Source organism: Odontomachus brunneus, unplaced genomic scaffold (assembly GCF_010583005.1).
Source record: "Odontomachus brunneus isolate Ranch 3 - 2012 unplaced genomic scaffold, Obru_v1 Obru_scaffold_049, whole genome shotgun sequence".
NCBI classification, from domain to species: Eukaryota; Metazoa; Arthropoda; class Insecta; order Hymenoptera; family Formicidae; genus Odontomachus; species Odontomachus brunneus.
This window is the reverse complement of record NW_022639499.1, coordinates 1,155,566-1,178,717: the sequence shown is the minus strand read 5'-3', so window position 1 is coordinate 1,178,717 and position 23,152 is coordinate 1,155,566. Positions and strand designations below refer to the sequence as shown.

General features: G+C 36.4%; 2 protein-coding genes and 1 long non-coding RNA gene across 7 annotated transcripts in view; 1 reads left to right on the top strand and 2 right to left on the bottom strand.

Moving 5' to 3' along the window:
- Nucleotides 1-2,086, bottom strand: part of LOC116845151 (lisH domain-containing protein C1711.05-like) — a 7,943-nt gene extending 5,857 nt beyond the window's left edge. For 2 of the 3 annotated variants that reach the window (XM_032817520.1, XM_032817518.1), the window contains exons 1-2: nt 1,916-2,086; nt 1,100-1,564 (exon numbers count right to left, since the gene is read on the bottom strand). In XM_032817520.1, coding sequence (XP_032673411.1) covers nt 1,100-1,546 — 447 coding nt within the window. In that variant the 5' untranslated portion in view covers nt 1,547-1,564; nt 1,916-2,086. Of the gene's footprint in view, nt 1-1,099; nt 1,565-1,823 lie in introns of all 3 variants that reach the window. The other variant, XM_032817519.1, reaches the window with a different exon arrangement.
- Nucleotides 2,087-3,018: 932 nt separating this feature from the next.
- Nucleotides 3,019-22,553, top strand: LOC116845064 (E3 ubiquitin-protein ligase SH3RF3-like). Of its 3 annotated transcripts, none has more exons than XM_032817335.1 (13): nt 3,019-4,417; nt 5,190-5,304; nt 5,427-5,525; nt 5,621-5,757; nt 5,839-5,965; nt 6,558-6,881; nt 7,093-7,397; nt 8,001-8,344; nt 8,935-9,143; nt 9,265-9,404; nt 9,911-10,078; nt 11,692-11,805; nt 11,975-22,553. In XM_032817335.1, exons 1-13 carry the CDS (start codon nt 3,933-3,935, stop codon nt 12,156-12,158), a joined length of 2,751 nt encoding a protein of 916 aa, XP_032673226.1. In that variant the 5' UTR covers nt 3,019-3,932; the 3' UTR covers nt 12,159-22,553. The 3 variants fall into 3 exon arrangements, with proteins under 3 accessions (XP_032673226.1, XP_032673225.1, XP_032673227.1); XM_032817334.1 differs by having other exon boundaries at nt 9,262-9,404; XM_032817336.1 differs by lacking the exon at nt 9,911-10,078 and having other exon boundaries at nt 9,262-9,404.
- LOC116845065 lies at nt 8,207-11,697 on the bottom strand. The gene is made up of 3 exons (XR_004378193.1): nt 11,515-11,697; nt 8,925-10,031; nt 8,207-8,355 (listed from the first exon to the last, which is right to left on the bottom strand). It is a non-coding gene; the product is annotated as an uncharacterized LOC116845065 (long non-coding RNA).
- Nucleotides 22,554-23,152: the final 599 nt, after the last annotated feature.

Genomic DNA, 23,152 nt, shown 5'->3' with positions numbered 1-23,152 from the left:
CTTTGGAAAATGCTCCTATTAAAAGTTATAAACATTTAAACTTTAATGTAGGGTGCATTGAAATTAATGATAAATTAAATAAGACTCATAGTTTTTCTGTTTTGTTTTATTTTATTAAATGTGCAAACTGTTGACCATTAACATCTAAACACTTATTAATTCTTTTTACAAAACTTTGCCTAACTTTAAACAACATTTCTGGAGTCACCTTAGTGCAAGCTAAGAGTTAGGCAAAGTTTTGTAAAAAGAATTGATAAGTGTTTAGATGTTAATGATCAACAGTTCGAACATTTAATAAAATAAAACAAAACAGAAAAAGTGAGTCTTATTTAATTTATCATTAATTTCAATGCACTCTACATTAAAGTTTAAATGTTTCTAACTTTTGATAGGAGTATTTTCCAAAAAAATGTTTCAGACAATGTTTACTTGTTTTTTCCCGTAGAATCCAAATATGTAACATTGTATAGGGGGTCCCATTTGAAACTTTGAAGTTATCCCCCGCCTCTCTTCACGGAAGTGGATTTTTGTTTACGTAGTTAGAAAGGCTCCTCAAATATATGAAACTTTCTCACGAAGAACTTTTTGATAGGACAAATATGTTTAGAGTTATTATATATAACTTGTAACACTTTACGTGGGCCACCCTGTGTATGTGTGTGCGTGCGTGTATATATATATATATATATATATATATATATATATATATATATATATATATATAAAATCTCACTTTTTAGAAAGGAAAAGGTACCAAACTTTGCCATCTATTAGTTGTTTTAAAATTTACAATCAAAGATTTAACTGACTTTTCAAAGATCCATCCACACATTAATGGTTAAAGCTACCTTTAGCATTACATATATTTAATTCAATTTCAATTTCATTTAATTCATTTTAACATCAAGATATCAACAAAATAGATCTTTATCAAAGGAAATAAGTAAATTTATGGAAAAATATCTAAGGCACCATATATACAAGAAGAAAATTCTACAAATACATACAATTAGAAAATATAAGAAAATTCTACAAATATATACAATTCTTTGAGCAAAATCATCATTTCAACTTTTAATTTATGAGTTTATGTTGTTACCTTGCTTGTAATTTCTTCTTTAACCTTTATAGGACTTTCACCCATGGTAAGTTTAAAGGAGTCATCTTCTGAAGTAGTCTCTCTCTGTTCTTCACTTTTGACCTTTGTTATTTTGTCTTCTTGGTCTTCCTTATTTTTTATCTTTACATTTGTATTCAACGAAGAATTTTCAGCTAGATCTGGTTTGATCTCAAAAGATACTGCATCTTTTTCTTTTTTTATATCGTTCTCATTTATACCATTTTTGTCTGAGGTAATTTCAATATTATTTTTCTCTGATGTCTCCAGTTCTTTACTGGCAGAACATCGTCGTTTCTTAGCAGGTATATTTTGTTCATTTTCATCTTCTGACTCTATATGTGGCCTCTTAGTTGTGGACTGATTTGTGGAATCTATCGATAACTTTAAGTCTTCATCCTCAACTTCACTGTGATCAGAGTTCATCATGTTCAACACAGTAATATTCTGGAATAAATGTATATCTCAAGGTTATAACGTACACAACCACTACAGACAAAAATTCACATATTTTTCTCGATTGCACTGTTGTATTTTATATTTAAAAGCGAATAGACATGCGTATACTCATGATTCAAGAAAATGAGAGGAGAATGAAAGAGAAACATGAAGAAAATAGTTTAGATAAATATATTTATGTTCATAAAAAAGGACGTGAAATGCGCGCCAATGCATATGCGAATAATGAACAAACGACAAATATAACCTTATAGATACCGCGAGTGACACTTCTGTTATTACATAATTGTAAGATATTGAGAACTATAAATGATTTGCGCGACTACCGTAAATATTTACATAATTATCACGATGATTCCGACTGAAAGTGTTTGCGCGGCAAAACCCACACGATAACTTCGCAATGGCTGTTGACCAGTACGTTTTGCCACAAAGAAATCACACATGTGAAGGAAGATTCGATATGGCTTCCATACTCGAATAGATGTCAGTGCTATCTGTAACTTAAAAATTCGCGCTCTCATTATTGCAATTAAACCATCGATTTCTTAATAGAAATTCGCCATTAGAAAAAAGTTGATAAGTTTTATGGAGAATTCGATTGAAAGCATTAGTGCGCACCAGGGGGTCGATTGTGTATCTCAAAACTAAATAAAATTGACAAAAGTGAGTAAATTTACTAGAATATTTGTAGTAGTTGCTTTGCACTGTTGTAAAATTCGTGAATCTGATTGGTACATGCTCTTGGATTCAACCAAAATTAAGAGTATACTCCAATCAGATTCACGAATTTTACACAGTTGCAAAGCAGCTTTCTCTGCTGAACGCAGCCATTGGGTGCTTTCCAATTGCTTAACCATCTTGACACACACGTACACAAAACAAGTTTATTGGTCATATATTATTTAAAATATCTTGTAAGATAATATGCAACCAATAAACTGGTTTTGTGTAACACAGTTTACGCAATTGGAAAGCACCCATTATGACTCCTACACACAGGACGCGGTAATGCTTACCGCGCGGCGGAAGTCCACGTGACAGTCAATCAATATGTTGTTTTTCCGTAAGAGCTAGAAGGTTATTACAAAAAGCAGCATATCGATTGGCTGTCGCGCGAACTTCCGCCGCGTGGCAAGCATTACCGCGTCCCGTGTGCAGGAGCCATTAAAAGTTATTGCCGATATATGTACGTTCAGAACTTCAGACACATTTCTGGGGCGTCATTTCATTTGTCATACGATTTCGTAGGACGCATCGATTGGTTACCGGATAGGGAATATTTAGGGTAATGAAGAATGTTGGGAACATCAGAAATTCCCTACTCAGTAGCCAATTGGCACATGCGACAGTACTTTTCTCATGACAAATGAGACAGCGCCCTAACGGTTCGAATTTTCGTCCCGAATCCGCAAAAATGCTGTTTATTTCGAACGCGCGTCAACGCGAGGGTGCGCGGCATTCCGCTGTCATCGATACATCGAACTCACGGAGTAGTGGTGCGTGCACACCGAGTGCTGTCAAGTTGATCGGTGTACGACACGCGGGTCGTTCAGTGCGTGTTCGTAGATAACTTTTTTGAAAGTGTGGAATACAGTGTTTGTCGGGCAAGACGGAGTCGAAAGTGGTGTCGTGTAAGAACGACGACAGCGAGGACGTACCATCGTTCTGTGGAATTACCCACGATCGGGGGTCAATCAGCGATCACAACGTCGGGCAATAAGCATGGACTCGTCGTGCGTTTCCCGTCACCGGAATCGACTCGCACGATTGATCGATGCAGTGGCACGATGCGCGCGAGACTGTGCCATCGAGACATCAATCAAATCGTAGGTCAAGCGTGCACGTACTCGGTGCACGCTTCTCACGTCCTCCGATCGAATGTTGAAAACGGCAGGGAAGCAAGAAGAGAGAAAGAGAAACAAGCAAGTTTGAAGTAGAAGGTAAAAGCGAAGGAAATTCTTGCGCTCGTGATAGCACAGTACCGGAACTGCAGCCCGATAAACTGTCCGTCTCTGTTGAGAACGAGAGTGCGACGACGAATCGCGCGTGTCCACGAGAAAGAGAGAGACGAGTGGGCGAGAGAGTGGGAGGGAGTGAGAGAAAAAGAGGGAGCAAGACAGAGAAAGACGGAAGCGAGGCGCGGCGAAGGAAGAGAGAGCGAGAGACAGTTGGGTAGGGTTAGATGGGAGAGGGAGAAGGTTTCGATGAAGCGAGTGTGAACGCGAGCGCAGGGGCGACGAGGAATCCGGAATAAAGAGAGGTACCGACCGTCGAGGGAGAGAAAGAGAGAGAACGGGTGGTGTTTTTCGTACGCAGCTTTCCGGCTCTGTCGGTTGCGGGAGAACAGCTCAGGATGGACGAGTGCATGCTGAATGACTTGTTGGAGTGCTCGGTGTGCCTTGAGCGACTCGATACGTCCAGCAAGGTATTACCCTGCCAGCACACGTTCTGTAAGAAGTGCTTGGAGGAGATCGTGAGCACGCATCGCGAGCTGCGCTGCCCGGAATGCCGAGTGCTGGTGGACGCAAAGGTGGACGACCTGCCACCGAATGTGTTGCTGATGCGTATCCTCGAAGGGATGCGCAATGCCGCGCCGAAGAGCGCCAAGTCGTCCTCGTCGTCGTCGTCTCTGTCCTCGTCAAGATCCTCCACCGCCGCACCGCAAAGGCTATTCGGCGGCCACCAGGTCGCACCAGCACCTATAGTCACCGCCAGTCTTGCTCCTGCCGCTGTCGCTTCCGAACCGGTACGACACTCTAACGCGGTCGCGAAACAAGCGCATCTGCACAATCAGGCGTACGGCAGAGCAATCTATGACTATCTCTCCAAGGTGCCAGGGTAAGTTCTAGATTTAGACGTTTACACGTAAATCATGTAAACTATGAAATAATGTGTGTAAAATATGATGTGGACAATAAGCGATTTGTGGATGTTGTTTAAAGAAGGTATGATGGCTTGTTCAAAAATTAATTGGCCTAACTTGAGGAAATTTATATTTTTATTAGATCTTTGGAACTCTAATGTAAATTTATGAACGTTGACAGAGTCTGCAGTACTTCCTGATTATATTTTTATTCTTAGAGTGAAATTTATCAATCTGTCATATGAATGAAATAAATATCTTATTATCATTTTTAAGCATTACAGTTATAAACAATATTATAATGCCTAAAGCAAATATAATAATTGTTTCATAGTTTAATGATTTTTTTTGTATATTTTAATAATTTCTACATAGTTTGTATTGTCTACATTTTAAAAGAACACATATATACATACACACCACATACACAATACATAAACAATCTGGTATAGGTGTAATCTTGAAACCTACAGCACAATCTTGGTGAGTTTCATGCATTAATGTTTATAGGATACATGTCTAGGAAGTTGAATTGTGAATCTTTTCCTCCAATGGGGATTCATGAAAAGTAAAAATTTTCTATCTTGAAAGCATTTATTATATGTTTATTTTTCACTAGTTCACACTAAAGATATAATTCATGATTGCATCTAAGGTGTGGTTTCTTTGCTTATATTCTGTGTGCTGTTATTTTATTGTATTATTATTTCATTGCAGTTTCATTTATCATACCATTTGTGCTTACAGTGATTTGAGTTTCAAGAAAGGCGACATAGTGATCCTCCGGAAGAAGATCGATAACAACTGGTATTTTGGAGAATGTGGCAGCAATCATGGTGTCTTTCCTCTGTCTTACGTTCAGGTATAATGTGGAAATCATATAAGAATTATTTATTTAGAATTATAAGTAATAATAATAAATATAACAAATAATAATAAATGAAATGTAATAAATAAAGCGTAATGCCTTATTGTGACTTGCAGGTGATGACACCTCTAACACCTCATGTACCCCAATGTAAAGCACTGTATGATTTTAGAATGACAAATGATGATGAGGATGGATGTTTAACTTTTAATAAGGTATTTTTCCATGTTCTCCACTTGAGTTGCATTCTTAATAAAAAACTATATTCGAACTATATTCGCATAAATTACACGAATACTTATCTTTTCAGGGAGAAGTTATCAGTGTTATCAGACGAGTAGATGAAAATTGGGCAGAGGGTAAGCTTTTCGACAGGATTGGAATATTTCCATTGGCCTTCGTGGAGTTGAACAGCGTCGCTCGAGCCTTAATGAAACTCTCTACCAAGTAAGTGGAGTGCTTAATACAACAGTTATATTTTGCACTGCAAATATGTATATACATATCGAGAGCATTGTTTTTTATCAGTGTTCAGCCAGGACCATCGAGAGTAGCTCCGCCCACGCCGACGAATGAAGAGACCACACCATTGATACCAACCGATCATTCGCGTAACGTACAAACGACGAGTCAACCGCGACCACAATTAGCGCAGGTAAGTTAGATGTTCCTATTTAATTGAAGCATTACATATTAATTCTCTGCATATATATTTTTTGGGACATACAATCTAGGTTTGTTAAATCTGGGCAACTTTGAATTATCATAACGTTGAAAATCAATATTTTTGAGCATATTTTTTCCAGAAATATAGAGATATAGAAAAAATCTAAGATAGCGCAATAAAATCAAAACCGCAAGCAAATTTGCGCTATTTTGAAATTCTTCCTGAATTCTCTACAAAAGTTGGTGGGCGATCAAATATTCGTTCAAATCTCGTAGATCCAACATTGTACACGGAAGATTAAAATATGATAAATACTAAGTTGAGATGCAAAAAATTAGTTATCTTTCCATTAAATTTTCACAGGATTTATCTGTTAAATTTTTGTTTGAATATTAAAAGTGAAACAGGAAGTCTCTGTTAGAGATGTCAGAAAAAATAACGAGTTGATATTCATATTTTACTCATCAAAATTACTAATCTTCTATTTTGTTTGACAAACTTTTTGCACCAACTTGATACATTCTTCAACTCTTATGCATACATTGACGTACGATATAATAATTGTGATATTCTATCACAGACCACCGCGTTACCGGTGTCCGACACCGTCTCAAATGTCTCGTCAGGCGGCAGTTCCACAACCACCACACCGAACACACCTAACAGCTCGACCACGTCTAGCAGCTCCAGCACTGCTCCGAGCAGCCCGGGCAGTCCTGCGACATCACCGCCTGCAGTCGGCAATCGACATAACATTAAGCGTCATAGTTTCACTGCCGTCAATACAGGTCATCATGCTCATCCCCATCATAGACATAGCGCTGAAATACTTAGTCCTCCGGTAGACAGTGCCCCTAATAACGCCAATAATAGCGGAGGCAATGAATCGTTTTCCCCTTTACAAGTAAGGAAATCACATTTTCTGCTGACATACTGTTTCTCTGACATGACAATTTCTTTGCGGATAACTTAAAAGCTCTCGTTGTGAATGTCTAAAAAAAAAGTTTTCTGCATTCCAATAGTTTTAATTCTTCTGTTTTCCAATAGTTTTCCAATAGTGTTTTTATTTTGTGCGAGATTCATCTTGAACTTAAGGAAATTTCTTTGTATCCTAGACCAGCAGCACCTGCACGGATCACAACCTTCGTCACAGACGAAGCGGTAGCAGCGATCTCGTCCTCGCTCAGCCGTCACAAAGCGTACCCGCTGCTAATCAGACTTCCGGCGCCAGTGCGACGCATCTGCCAGCAGCGTACATAGCACTGTACCCGTATAAGCCCCAGAAAGCAGACGAACTCGAGCTGCGAAAAGGCGGAATCTACATGGTGACGGAACGTTGTCAGGACGGATGGTTCAAAGGGACATCCAATCGTACGCAAAAGTGCGGAGTTTTCCCGGGGAATTACGTTGCACCTGCTAAGTATGTATTAACTTCCACTTATGGTAAATGTCGGCTTGATATACGCAATTACAAAAGTATGGCCGAGGTCTGCGTACACAGATCGGCATAATAGCCTTAACAAGCAGTGTAATTAAGCTATTAATAGTTCAATGGCCGAAGAGATATCTCGTATGTGCGAATTCGGAAATTCTCAGGAGAAACAAAAAACTGTTTCGAAAACTCTCTTTACTCTGAACGATCGAATTTATCTATATTCTATAGTTCTTTAAGACTTCAAACAAAAGTAGAATGTTTTTAACAAGTTGAAAAAAAACGAGTTCGCTGGACTAAACATTCGGAAATGACGATTTCTGCAAATAAGAGATGTCACTTCTTAACTATCAATTTTATGATTGTATTTGTTTCTAAACATCAACGTAAAGCTATCTTTGTGACAACTGTATTGCTTTGACACATCATATCTGCTTTTTTGAATAAATAAATTTGAATTAATAAATAATAAATCAATAATGCGTATTAGGAGGTCCTAATAAGTCGTGTGATACGTGTTAAGGTTATTATTCCAGTCTATGTATATATCAAAGATCGTACGTGTTATTAACGTTCTTCAACTTTATGTAGATGTCAACGTGGAATATGCCGCGGATCTCCAAACTCGCCGAGCCAACACCAAGGCTCGCCGTTGTCATCTAACGTATCGAATGCTGAATCACGCTTGGCCATGACGTACACGAAGAGCAAAGGTCCTGCTCCGCAACCGTACAATCCTCGCACTTTACCACCGCCTGAACTGCCTCCGCGTGCCATCAGCCCGTCGACGACCGTGTCTACGTCTTGGCACAGCAGCGGCGGTCAACAGGAACAAGGACCGACTCAGGAAACCAGTCCGCCCCGGCACAACGACCAGAATGCGGCTGTCAATCCGCTTGGGCGCAGTCATAGTGCGGTGATGACGTCGAATATCCGTATGTATATTCTGAAAAATATGAACCCTTTGAGTTCTGTTTTTTATTTTGAAATTCTAGTGGTATTTTAATAGGATATATTTACGTATATATCAGATGTAAACAGTGTTCACAGAGATTGATTTAAAAGATGGTTATAGCAGAAAAAAAATAAAAAATCTTATTATGAGAAATTAGAAAACTAATTAGAATTAAATTAATAAATTATAAAAATTGAGTTAGGAAATAAAACCTAAAATAAAATAAGATTAATTAATTTAGATTATAAGACCGTTCAGAACCGTGCGCAGGATCATGCAAATAAATTAGGTTTTAAAATTTTTTTAATTTAAAAATCGATGAGAAAAATTTTTTTTAATATAAGTAAATTATCACCAAATAAATTCCATAATAATAAGTGTTGAGCAAGCAGTTACTATAAATAGAGACACCAAAACTTTATTGAACAACATAGACTAATTAAAATATTTTTATTTTTGGAATTATATGTTGTATTGTACACCGGGATTCAAAGGGTTAATGTAATGCTTTTGAGATGTTGCAATTATTTTACGTGATAATTTCATAAAATTATTTATACTTTCCCGCAGCTTCTCCTGGCAAACAAGTTACAATGCCGCCGACGTTGCAACCGGCAGCGGGTATCAATGGTGCTAACAATGGCTGCGCTAGCGCCGCTATTTCCGTTCCTTCGTCTTCCGCGAGCGATATGAACAGGAGCCCGAACAACACTTTGCGCGTGGCGAGCGGCATCGCGTCATCTAATGCACCTGCGACCGCGTCCAGGAATATGGACAAGGTATTTAAAAAATTAACATGTGACATGAATATTTATACAAAGAATATTTACGCGCTTGTGTGATTTTTCAATGTGCATAATACACTCTCTCTCATATATACACATTCATGAATTACAGCAGAAAGAGAGGAGGGACAAGTGCGTCTCCTTGATGCGACGTCTGACCATCATCAAGAGGTCCAAATCGCCTCCGCCCGCCACTTACTCGATGGACAATCCCGTATTCGACGACGGCAATTCCGTCAATCCAATGCACGTTCGGTGAGTGTACCGTTTAATCTTGATAATTGCGAATTCACGTTGATACATGTGAGCATTATCGATGCAGTTTGTATTATAACTCGAGAGTATTATAACCCGGAGGTCGAGAACGTGGTTAATTCGATCCTGGCTGAATTCGCACAGCCCAATAATCGATCCAAGTCAATGTGTACCCATAATGCTAATTGCCGCATGTGTATACGTTGTTGTGTATATTGTCTTGTATGTGTACGCGTATGAATGCTCAATGTTCGTTCAAGTGTTACTCGAATATGTAAGCACTGCTCTTTGAGTCGCTAAAATCGCTGCATGTCCCGGCATCGTCATAGTTACACGCACACTCATGAAAATAGAAGCATATAATAGCCAGCGAGCTATTATTGCTCACACAATGTGAATGTTTACAAATCATGTTTTGTGTAGCATGACACAAACTGCACGCCTTGAAATGTTATCTCTAATATCCTGTTGGGGACGGGGCGGGTGGGTGGTTTCGACAATCACAGATCAGGGTCCTGTCCAAGTCAGTTGCTGCAAGTGGCACCCACGCAGGAATTAAATGCTTCAAACAGCCAACACCGCTTATGTCCAGGCTCTGTGCAGGGGCACGCCACATCCTCACAGAGACTGAAATGCAAGGAGAGACCCTCCTTACAACTGTCAGTAGCACAGAGGTTAGTCGTTTGTAATTTTAAATCTGATGAGGCGACTTTGTGAGGTATAAGGGCTCCTCCACAATACTGAAAAAGTGATGTTATTCGCGCAGTCTATTCTGTCATTATTATTGCGATATTTTACAATGGAAATTTTGACCTGCTCTTTATATGCAGGATAATGTTTTTTAACCATTCTTCACAAAGTCTGTATCTTACTTTGCATTTCTCGTGCAATCTCGAGTGAATCAATGCTTGAATTTTGCAACATGAACACGCCTTATATGTGAGTCAGTATTTGCATTTGACAATAACGCAATCTTGTCGTATTTATTGTTTTATGTCAGCGTTTACAACTGAATGTACGGTAGATTGCATTTTACTTCCAGGTAAGTGTTTGCTTAGAGACACATTTAGATCACTTTTGCACAACTGATTTTATGCTGCTGTGTAATTAACAATAGATAGTTATATTCGTCATAGATACTAAATTACATTATTGTTTTCTGTCTTCCTCATATCGAGTGAGACATTTACAGGGCAAGTTTGATCTTTTACGAACTATATACAAATAAAATACGAAATTTCGTTGGAGAAACATTAATTACAGATATTCTGCATGTTTTAAAAATTCATATATGTTTTGTTATCTATGCTTGCACGATACTAAACTAAAACTAAACAAAACGTACATATTAGCGCTTCACACATATTATGCGTTTATATAAGAAATTATTACATATTATAAATTACAATAACTAATCTTATATGATGTAACAATTTTCTATATCGACTCGTTAAAAATTAACCCTTAGTGGCCCTACATGGGTATTTCGAGTCCGGACGGTTTCTATTCATAGAAATTTCTCAGCATGTTGAGGGTCTCAGATTTTTTGCCCCCTTCTAAAAAATGAGTACAGATATTTATTCTAGAAACTTGAAAGTATATCCGTGAATTTTTACAGATTTTTCGAACCACTTTATAGATATGATAAAAGAACTTGAAAGACCTAGGTTAGGTCCACATGTGGTGCCGTTTTTCACATAAGCCACTACAGGTTAAGGCCCGGTTGCACCAACGTTATTTTGGTTTTAAGTAACACTTAAATATATGTCTATTTTTATTTATATAGAAAGAGCGATAAAGATAGATATATGTTTAAGTTTCGCTTAACCCTTTGGCCTACAACCACGAGTGAAACTTGTGATAAGGAATTTGGTCCATAAACAATAAGCACGAGTCTGACTCGTGGTACTTCGTTCGGACCAAACGTAAATAAGACGAGCCTGGCCGAGACTATGGCCCGAGCAATCGGGAGATAGCGTGTAGGTCAAGGGGTTAAAGCCAAAATAATGTTAGTGCAACCAGGCCTAAAAGGAATAACAACACGCGCAGAATATCTGCTTGGTCGTCAGTTCCCGGGCGAGTTCCGTGTTTGTAAATAAATTCCACTTACCGAATAAACTCTTCTCACCATAATCCATTGACTATAGTTTTCGCTTTCTTATGTAAACAATAACAGAACAATGAGCTCTGTTTGCAAACTTGTCGAGCGCAGCCGGCATACGTCACCCTTATCAAGGATAAAGCGGTTAGTTAACGCTAACAGACTTTTTATTCTTCTCATTGATAGATCTGGTGAATCTGGCGCTATGGTGTGCCCGGCAGTCGGGAATCATCATCGCAAGAGCAATTCATTAGACGCCGGGATGGGAAAGCAGACAAAGCAACAGCCATCACGCGACCGGTAAGGAATAGCTTGTCTGTCTGACCTCCGAGTTCCCTGTCTTTAATGTTCAATTGGAAAAAATTACTGTAACTACAATTAACCATATTATATGTAATTGTAATTACTCTATAATTATGGTAGCTGTTGCAAAGATACTGCATTTCACATCGCTCCTTAACAATTGCAGCGACCGGGTGTACAGATTCCGTTGCATCGTACCGTATCCACCTAACAGCGAGTTCGAGCTAGAGCTCCGTGTGGGCGACATAATATACGTGCACAAGAAACGCGACGACGGCTGGTACAAGGGTACGCAGCAACGCACCGGCCGCACGGGACTGTTCCCGGCGAGCTTCGTGGAAGCTTTCTGAGACCCGACTCAAAGTCGTTTAGTGTTAGAAACCTGTATATAACTTGACGCCTTTTTTTGTGTAAGTACCGTACTGCATATTACGTATCGAGACGAATCGGGATTACCAGAGTTCGCAAGTGTGTGCTTGAGTGTTTTCTTGCTGGTTCTCTCGTGATCGTAATTTTAAATTATCATGCCACAGGCACGATGTATCTTTTGTTTTGAAATGTGCAATGTAGCGTGGGAAGCCTAGCTTGCGATCAGCGCAGAACCAGAAATAAAATGTTACCTCCGCGCGCTGCGAATTTAACGGAATATCAATATATACAGCGTGTATGTGTATATAAATTAAGTGACTGATGTAAATTAAGTTAACTCACGTATTTCACGTGGTGAACATAGTAGGATGTTTTAACGCAAAACACAGTTCTATTCCATGTATGTAGCATATACGCGCGTGTAAGATATAGACGCGTAATACCTGGACCGTGCGACCCCTGCAGTTCCGGTCATCAAGACACGTCAGAAAATAGAAAGAGGAAACCACTGTTGTATGATCACCAATCTGTCTTTTTCTAAAGCGTGGTGAGGTGAAAAAGCTTTCGTCGACTGAAATAGAATAGCAGAGAGGATGAAAAGGAATTGGAGGGAGTTGCAAAACGTTGAGAAAAATATGTATGGCGCATATGGCAAATGTAAGGACGCTCTGTTTCGCGGTAAACATACATTCGGTGAAGAGGATCTAAAGTCCCCATTTCACGATGCCAGACAAAGACAGAATGGTGATACAAAGCATGTTCCTATTCAATTTTTCAGACGTCTTTTCAGTCAAATGCGCAGTCTAGATATTATACGTCTATAGTATAAGGATGTAAAAAAACAAGTGACAGAAAGAGAAGGATGAGACACAAACATAATTCGCGTACTGAAACTACTCCAAACTCATACTGCCATTGTGGTAATCGTGATGAGACGAATAAGTTTATTACATTCGCGTGACACGTTACTGCCATTCGTGAAAGAAATGAGAACAGATACTGATTTGTTTTAAAGTTTTTGGTTTCTGGAAGGAACCTATATACTTCCTTTGACAGAAGCACGTTATATTAAGAGGAGGAATCGTTATATATAGTACACTCGTTTGCAAACGATTTGCTCGCATTTTGTACGTTAAAATTAGGAGTGCTTGAAATAGTAATAATTGCAAGTTTTTGATCTTATTAATCTTCAAAATTGAGAAAATGTTTCAACGCATATGATACATCATCGATATTATTATCCTACCGTAAAAAATTATTATTTATTACTAACATTTTTGCGCGGCTTTTAAGGTAAATGTTTTAATAATTGAACAATGTCTCAATGATTGTGTCAAACTGTAATAATATATTTATATCTAATATTTCTAAAAAAATCTTTGAAATTTTGTTAAACGCGCGTTATTTCTTTGTGCTAATTTGTAATATTATTTAAGAATACATTCTAGTCAAAGTAGCTTGAAAAATTGACTTTTTAAAGATTTTATTTAAAAAAAATTATAATATATAGAACAAGAAAACTTTTTCGAATTAACATATATTTTAATATAAAAAATTGTTTAGTTTTTTTCAATTTAATAGGTTGCATTGACTTTGCTGGTAAAAAATCCGAAATACTAAATGTGTACACGATATGTCGTCATAGGCTTATTTGAAACTTTTAAAAAACCAAACGTATTCTTAAAATTTATATCAATCGTTATCATTTTATATATTATCATTGCAATATAACAAAAATGCAGTGATCGGTACATATTCAAATGAAACTGTCCTAAAAATGCGTAATTTTCTATTAAAAAATACTGAATAAAAAAAAACGAATGGTCCAAAACTTATGATAGTGCATAGGACGATAGCAGTTAAATTATAAAAAGAATACCGAAAGAATTTTTAGAATCGATTAATTAGTTTTCTTGTTTTCACGTACGCCACTTAAAAAACTAATAGTGAAATATTAATGGCACATAAGGAGCTAGCATGGATGTCTTAGACATTAAGCCACTTAAGAAAGACGAAACAAAATTTTATATAAACCTTAGTTTTGTTAGTAATTTCAATTTAGTAAAAATACCGAATAGGGGACCACTCTCCAATGTTAATGTTGACATATATTATCAAGGACTCTTGAGTAACAATCAAGTGGTTGTAACCGTCGCTCATTGTTTATTAAAAAGTTATTAACAAAAAAGTTTAATAAATAATATGTAATTATTCAACACTGTGTATGTACAATAAGTTTAAATCGATGTATGTATGTAAAATAGTACATGTAAATACGCGGGAGAGGGGTTCCGCCCCCGCATCCCCTTCCCAAAAAACTAACTCAAACCTAACCCATCTATTGCAATATGGTAAACTGTATACGTATATATATAACCCATTCTTTATATTTTCATACATAACTTATCAATGGAAAACAACATGAAAATTATATGGTTACCTTGTACCTAGGTACAATAACGAAATGTTACCTTCTTCAATACGTACATGATACCTGAAAATTACATTCTATTCATGGGACTTCTTTTGTTAATAACTTTTTAATGAACAAAAGCGACGGCTAAAACCTTGTAATTATTACTCAGGAAGGTTAGTTCTATAATATATGTCAACATCAAAATCATTGGAGGGTGGTCCACATACACACGTACATATACACACATACACACACACACACTGCTCGCCAGCAAGCGCGCTCGCCCGCCCGACAGTGCGGGCTCGCGATGGGTGCGTATGTATATAATAGAAACATACGCATCCACCGTGGGCCCGCTCTGTCGAACGGGCGGGCGCGCTTGCTGGCAAGCAGTGTGTATGTGCATAGCAGCACCTTCCTAGCATTCAAATTCGATATTTTTATATATACGGTGTCCAAAAATTACATTCATTTTATGCAACTTCTTTTGTTAATAACTTTAACGAGCGACGGCTAAAAGCTTTTTATTATAACTCAGGAGGGTCAATTCTGTAATATATGTCAATATCAAGACCGTTGGAAAGTGGGCCCCTATTCGGCATTTTTACCATTTCATTAATTTTTTATGAATAAAAATGTAAAATTGATCGCGCTTTCTTATTAGTCCAGTTGTTTTATCTCAAAATTAATTTCTTACTCAAAATTAATTTCTCTGTTAAAAAATACTTGCATTCTTCCCGAGTCCTCCATTGTAATTGTGACATGAGATATCCTGTTGCTTCTATCATAACCGTTTACGATGCAAACTCGTGAGTGGCTTGCGATAGCTACACGATTTCATGCACTCCTAACTTCATTGGAAAAAGCGTGTGCAAATTGTATTGAAGTCAAATGTACGGTAACGATCTACGAGTAAAGCCGTTCATGACGTATAACTATAAGTAGGATTATGAATTCGATGCTATTTCCAATCGATACTTACCTGATTTTAATTTGTACATTCTTAATCTACGCCATTGCAGGCGATTGGCTTATTCGTCGAAGTGACTTGCTCTACTTACGCTGAAGAGTGTTTATTCAGTGTTGTTTAAATATTATTTAACTTTGCTGAGAGCAAAGCACTATATATTACTGTATCATGATTAGAAATTTTATTGGGAACTTTTTTCCTTTTTTTTTTTAATTTAATATTGACATTTTATATCGTGTTCGAAATAATTCGTTTACATTTTATAGAAAGTATATATGCATGAAGCTCGTAAACATTTATACGAGCTTACAAAAGTAATTTTATTATTTACATTATTTAAGACTGGAAGAGTGCCGGAATTGTTGATTGAAATTAAAGAACGTTTTTTTCTTTTTTTCTTCTTTTTTTTTCTTTTTTTTTTTCTTTAACGAACGCATCTATTATTGTACAGTTTAAAGAAAAATGTTCTATTTTAATGAGCAATTTGAACAATTAGAGTTATCTTAGATAAGACATAGAAAATGGCCTTGATAAGCGAGATATTGACTCTCTTATATACATCGTATATACACAATTTTATAAATAAATTTGTCACTTATTTCCTAATTTATAAAGCCACCGAGTAATCCATAGCATGACGAGAGAGATTAGTACGAGAAAATTGGAACAGTTAATTTAATATAAAGAAATCTGATGAAACAAAGTGCTTCCATTATCTGATTAATAATCAGTATTTAGGTGCGAGTTTTGTTATGTTCTCTATTTTCTATAGATTATTGACTATTATACAATATATATATATTATTATATTGACATTTTGTGCAACCAATTTTTGTAAGCTTTATAAGTATGTTCTTAAAGAAGAGATACTTTGCACCATATACATTTATAGTAGTGAATAAGTTAGTAAATATATATTGCGGTTATCTTCTAGAATTTATATTAAGCTGCAAGCGTACCTAATTTCGTTATGTTATTTGATCATTATTCAAACGAAACTGATGTACATATGTAAGTGTATACATATGGAAATGTATATGTACATATATATACATATATATTCATAATGCTCAATTCATAGATATTCATGCATACACGCATATATTACGCGTAATCAGCGGAATATATCTACATAGTACATTAGGATGTCATAGTTCAATAAATAATAAGGCATACAATTGCATTATGCAATTATATTTCATAAATCCGGATATAATGTGCAGAAAGCGCACACGTGCCATGCACAGTATAATTTTGGTCGACATATATGTACATACAAAATGTCTCAAGATGTGACGACCTTAATTTTGACGAGAGGTTCTCCGTGAATTCGAAGGCAATGCTTCCTCAGCGAAAATGTTATGTTATTAAATATGCACGGGAAACTATTATGTATAACGATTTTTTAATCTTTAACAGAATATACTTTTACAGTTAAAAACCTAAAGTAAAATTCTGTTAAAATACACTTAAGGGAATCGTTTACTTTAAAAGAGACAGCCGATTTTAAGCCCATTTTTACGAATTTTTTTCTAAAGAATAGAAATATGTAAAATATTGGCGTTTTGTATATTTATTAATTTATACTTTAGCTTTATAAAAATTTTACTTAAGCTGCGTTTTGATATTTATATGACAAGAAATTAATTGTCGAGTAGAAGACAAATTAAAAATTCTCTTTGTAGTCCTTCGCTGCGCGGCGGAAATCTTGAAGAGTATCGACTCGATACTCACTCGACGGAGATCTTGCCGCGAACGACGGAAATCTTGACCGCGAACGACGGAAATCTTGACCGCGCGGCCCTGAGCTCGTTGACGCGCGCGCGCCTGAGACCGACGGCTTACTCCAAAGGACGATGTACAATTTACAATTAATCCAAATTCTCGATTTCGTCGGTTTTGTTAATCTAACAACAAAGGAGTAACGGCTCATATTAATCTATCATGGTAATCGTCCTTATCAATAAATAATATAACTTAATGTTGAACAAAATGGTGGCTCATTAAAACGCAAAATATAAGATTTTTTTTCAACTTTTTCGAGCCGCAAAAAAACTGGAGTTCGACTAATTCATTGATCACTAATTCATACATTAATTTCGACGCGTGATGTATATTCTTGAGGCATTTATAAAACATGTTTTTATGAAATCCGTGACCGATGTTCATTTATCTATAATATGTTCTTTGCTTTCTGCTTCTTTCTCTTTATCTCTTTCCGACTCAAACCTTAAGCTTTAAGTCAGAAAAAGACAAAAGATAAGAAACAGAACGCAAAGAACACATTGTAGATCAGGTTTTAGTTCGCAAAATAAATTAATACCTTTAATCCCAAACCCAAAAATCTCATAACAATCACAATGCTACGATTTGTTAATAAGAGAGAACATGAATTTATATAATTAATACAATATTTACACGTCATAGCTATTTTAAATCCGAAGCCTCTGATGCTTATTTCATTGCACGATACATCATTTTCACAAATGACTTATTGCTGAGAAAACAACAAAAAAGTGTTAAATGCAGTAATCGTATTGTCGATTGATAAGAACTTCATTACTGCTTGTTTTTCACAATTTCTCTGCAGACATAACAAAGCTCGTATCAGTTTCTGTAATATATTGATTACCATGAAACTTTCGTTTTCTTCCTTTTACTTGCATACGAATGTCTCTAAAACCTCTTCGACCTATTCTCTCAATATATGCTACTCCTTTGTTCGAGAAACTGCAGGACATTGTTGACAAACAAACGCCGAGTGTTTCTCTGTAATGATTTTTAGAAAAGAAAGACAACAAAAAAACATTTTGGATGTATTGATCGAGAAGAATTTAACCCCAGAAGAAACTAGTCTCGATTTAAATGAGCATTGATAAAGTGCTATATTTTTTATCTGCGCGCAGCTCCTTACCGCGCGAGTTCTTTATCTGTAAAACACTGATAAATAGTTCGAATTTCGGCAAATCGCTTTAACGTGACATTCTCTAAAGTAAGATAAAGATTTAAGAAAAGTTTACACAAAAAATCGATTTTTTTTAATCTTCTAAAGTAAACGACTCCCTTTAAGATTAATCAAAGAAAATAATGTCTTGAAACTATTGTCTTGAAAATGTGTCTCTGAAACTATTAATATCTCGTCATTTTCGCTGAGAAAAAATTAACCGTAAATTGCTCGGAGAACTTGGCGATAAAATAAAAAAATCATGAATTCTGTTATATTCTATATATAAATATATTTATTTGAAGCACGCACAGATACATGTATACACATAGAAATATATGTATACTTGTAATACTTGTAATATTCATTAACGTTCGTACAACACACATATACACACGTAATCTGCGTAATATATCTATGCAATACATGATGGCACGCATTAGTTGAATCAGTGAAATATGAAATTATAACATTGACATTACATCACGATTAAAATTATAACATGTGTACGTTTTCTGCTCATATCTTGATTTATATATGTATATATATATATATCTTTCTCTCTGGGCATAAATATTTATATTACAAATATTTAATTATACAATTGTATATAATTATAATTTTATCGTAACATTTCTCTTTGATATCGTAGGGGTGTCTACGGATGTCCTGATGATACGTAATTCGAAGCTAGATTTCGAAAGATAACCGATGTACAACGAATTTTACTGTAATTAAAAAAAAACAATCTGCACGTGACATATTGTGAAGGCGACATTATATCTGTACGCACAGAAATCGTTCACTCTTAGTGCTTTCCACCATTGTTCCAATCGACGGGGCGACAAGTGACATATTTCAACGTTATATCAGTCTTTTATTATACTATCTTTAAGCGACACGCGCGCGACGCGCAAGATGTAAATATATCCATAACATCCGCAACGTCCTACGATATGAAGGATATCGTTGTTTTCGTTTAGACGCAAAACAAATAGGAGGAGTACGGTCTACGTGCGTTTTATCTTGTAAGTGCGCAAACAGTAACCGTTTGAAAGGAATAACGAGAGAACGTCCATTTCGTCCTTTGAGACCAGCGAAAGAGCGTTACCTGTAGACTTTTGCAAACGTGCAATCCGCTCTAGCCGTCAAATCGTAGTCAAAGCGATAGGAATGGAAAAGTACCAGTAATCGATAAGATTGATTAGACATATTCGACTAAAGTCTACGGGAGATAAGTGTGACTTAGACGATATCGCACGAGATTATATGCGCATACGGCGAGAAAAAAAGGAGAGAAAGAGAGAGAAAGAGAGAAAGAGATGTAATTTTGTAGTTATTCATCTGGATAGAAGGGGTGACTGGATATATTTTTTGTATGTATCAGTCACTTCGCGACGGAGAGAAAGAGAAAGAAAGAAAGAGAGAGAGAGAGAGAGAGAGAGAGAGAGAGAGAGAGAGAGAGAGTGAATAAGAGGAGAAGAAGAAAAACAACCATAGAATCGAATTTAATCGCACGTGACACCACATGTAGAATATTATCGGTAGTGAAGAAATATCTCTTACGCGAGGGGCCACACTGGGCATGCTGTAATAAAATTCGGCAGTCTATCGTAACGCGTTATCTAGAGAGAAATCGTGGAGGAATAGTAGGAAATATAAAATACACAATACGTATACACACAACATTTATATGAATGAGCGGCAACGCATATTTATGTTCACGCGCGAGTCATGCTAATCATAATTATATAATCTAATGTATTCATATCGTTCGGGATATTAATCTCTTGCCTTAACCCTATTAATATTCGACTTTTTGATGAGTATGTTTTAGAGACTGTCGCCTCTATACTCCGTTAAAATTACCTTATTTATCCGTATTTTCAGTAACATATTTTACATTTCCTGACATTGAACGTTGTCTTATTTACTATTCCTTCTCTCCTCAATAATTTCTTATTACTTCTGAGAGCATATAATTGGGGGCTGCTTACCAAAAAGACGGATATTAGTAATCAACATTAATGATGTTAATGTGGAGTTTAGGATTGAAAGGTCAAGACGAATCGGACTCGTGGATGCAAATTACGAGCCGAACTTGACAAAAAGCTAGTCAGATCCGTGTGTGATTCAGATTACAACACAAACATAATAAACATATTTGTCGCATTGCAACATTGAATATCTACAAGAAACTGTTGGTATTCATACGTAGATTCGTTGCTTCATATGTAGATTCTCTTATTTCCTTTTCATTTTTAAGAATTTACATAAAAATACCAATGCCCGGACACGCGTATTTAATCCTGGACATTCTTATTATATTTTTTTTTAAATACAAATATTTAAACTTTTAATATAAAAAATATATATATATATATATTCTATGTTAAAAATACAAGTATTTATATTTAAGAGACTGAAACAATAAGAATATTTAAGATTTGGTACGTGCCCGCGAATTGATACTTTTATCTTAGTTTTAAAGGGTTTCTTATCGTTGACTTCCAGCCGATCAACAGAGAACACTACCAGATTTTCGTTTCTTTCGCGAATAAGCTAGTGCTTGACTACGATATATACACAGTAAAAAAAAATTAAATTCTTTCTTCTCATAAATTACAAATGAAACTCTATGATATTCAATTCGGTTACGAAAGGCCTATAAAAGCCGAACGCAAGTTATGAAGGCGTATGTTGCATATATGAATAACTATTTTAGGCGTATGTTGCATATATGAATAACTTATTTTCTTAATATTATTGCATATACAAATAACTATTTGTCTTAATATTAATAACAACGAATTAGACACGATAAAATATCAAAATGTTATAAACGTTTTTTTGTTTTTCTCTCTTTTTTCCTGAGTTCGAAGTGTCTACAGCTTCTGCAGACATTATGTTGCCATTTGACATACACTTTCATTTTTCTGCTTAACTACTCTTGTATGAAAAGAGATTGAAGTAAGTTAAACCACGAGGCAAGGGGTTAATATTTATACGCACAATGTATGTACATGATGTTTTTTGCATTTCGATCTTGCGTATCCATGCGAGCACTCGGATTTTCGTACACGGTGACGGTTCTTCTTTCGTTTCACTGTATCCCTCCTCCGTCTGTCAGCCTCCGTAACGTTCAAGCTGAACGATTGGATTTTTTGCGTTACGTAAGACGAGTGGAAACTTATGTATACACGTGTTATGTATGTTTTATATGAGATTTACATTCGATTGATATGTTGCTGATGTGTCCATGTCGTGGCTCGTAAAGTCGGGTACCAAGTTCAGTTTTGCGGACGATATATGTTGGATTGACTGTAACACGAGAGAGACTAATTGCACTATCGCTATGTACGTTGTGAGCAAAAGAAACGAACGTGAGAACATCGTAAGAAAGCCGCTATAAAATCCTCTTCCGCATACCGTATCGTTGATTTAACATCGTTGCCTGTCTACCTGTCTGCCTATCTATCTACCTACCTACCTACCTACCTATCTATCTACCTGCATCTTCCGCCTGCGTCTTGCGTTAGAAAACCGTGTGTTCGTGAAACATCTACGGCAATAGTCTTAAATCAATGTGTGCGTATATGCGTGAAAGCGTCTCCCGAGAGTTGTAAATACCGAGTTGCTGAGAAAAAAGGATTCTGCGGTGAAATTATGTCGTTACGGCGGTACTCTCGTATTTCAGGGACTCGCTTTGCGATTCACAGAAGTCGGGATATAATGATGTTGCAGAGAGACGCGAGCACGTAGCGTTAGCTATGTAAGATAACAAGTCCGAGTCCAGGAGCCTTCGTTTAGACCAAATGTGTTTCTAGCACTTCTTACGTAAGGAATTTAGAATTAGTCATTATATACCGATTACTATCTTTACACACGCTACTTACGCTACTCGGTATTTTGTCACTAACGTACGATGTTCCAACTAAGTCTGTGTCGATGTCGTGTCCAGCGTAATTCACACGTATACATAGGTATCGTTTAATATTTAAAAATAGCATATAAAAAGAAGCCTGTAATAAAATCCTTCACACGGCTATTACGAGTGGCGAGTTACGTATGTTACCTCTTTGTCTCCTGATTGCGACTAGTAACGACATTTCTACGTCATAAGGGGATAGAATATGCCTCAAAGACGGAAAGCTCTTCGTAAGAGACGAGAATTTTCGAAGCATTATTTTATCTCTAAATTATTTCATTTTATCTCGATTTTATTTCTATATCATATTTTTATCTTATCTCTATCTTATTTCACTTTTCACTTTATCTTTGTTATTATATAACTAATATATTATGTTTGGTATTATTGTTATTATATAACAAACAAAATAATAAGTAGAAGCATTGTTACAATTAGCCTTAATCAACCTCTAACAAGGCGTCTTGCTTCCCATCATCATGTTGCGACGATGTGATTGACAATTGGCGCATAAGTGCACATATATCTCGTGCACTGAGCGTGTGTGTTTCCTTACACGTGTTTCCTTACACGTGTTTCCTTACACGTGTGTTTCATTACACGAAACCGATCAATGCGTGTGGAATCAATGTGGAATCCTTTAAACTGCCGCAGCAGACAGGAAATTGAAGCCCTTTGTAGGCTTCGCCGTTTTACGCCAATAGCGTTACGTTACAT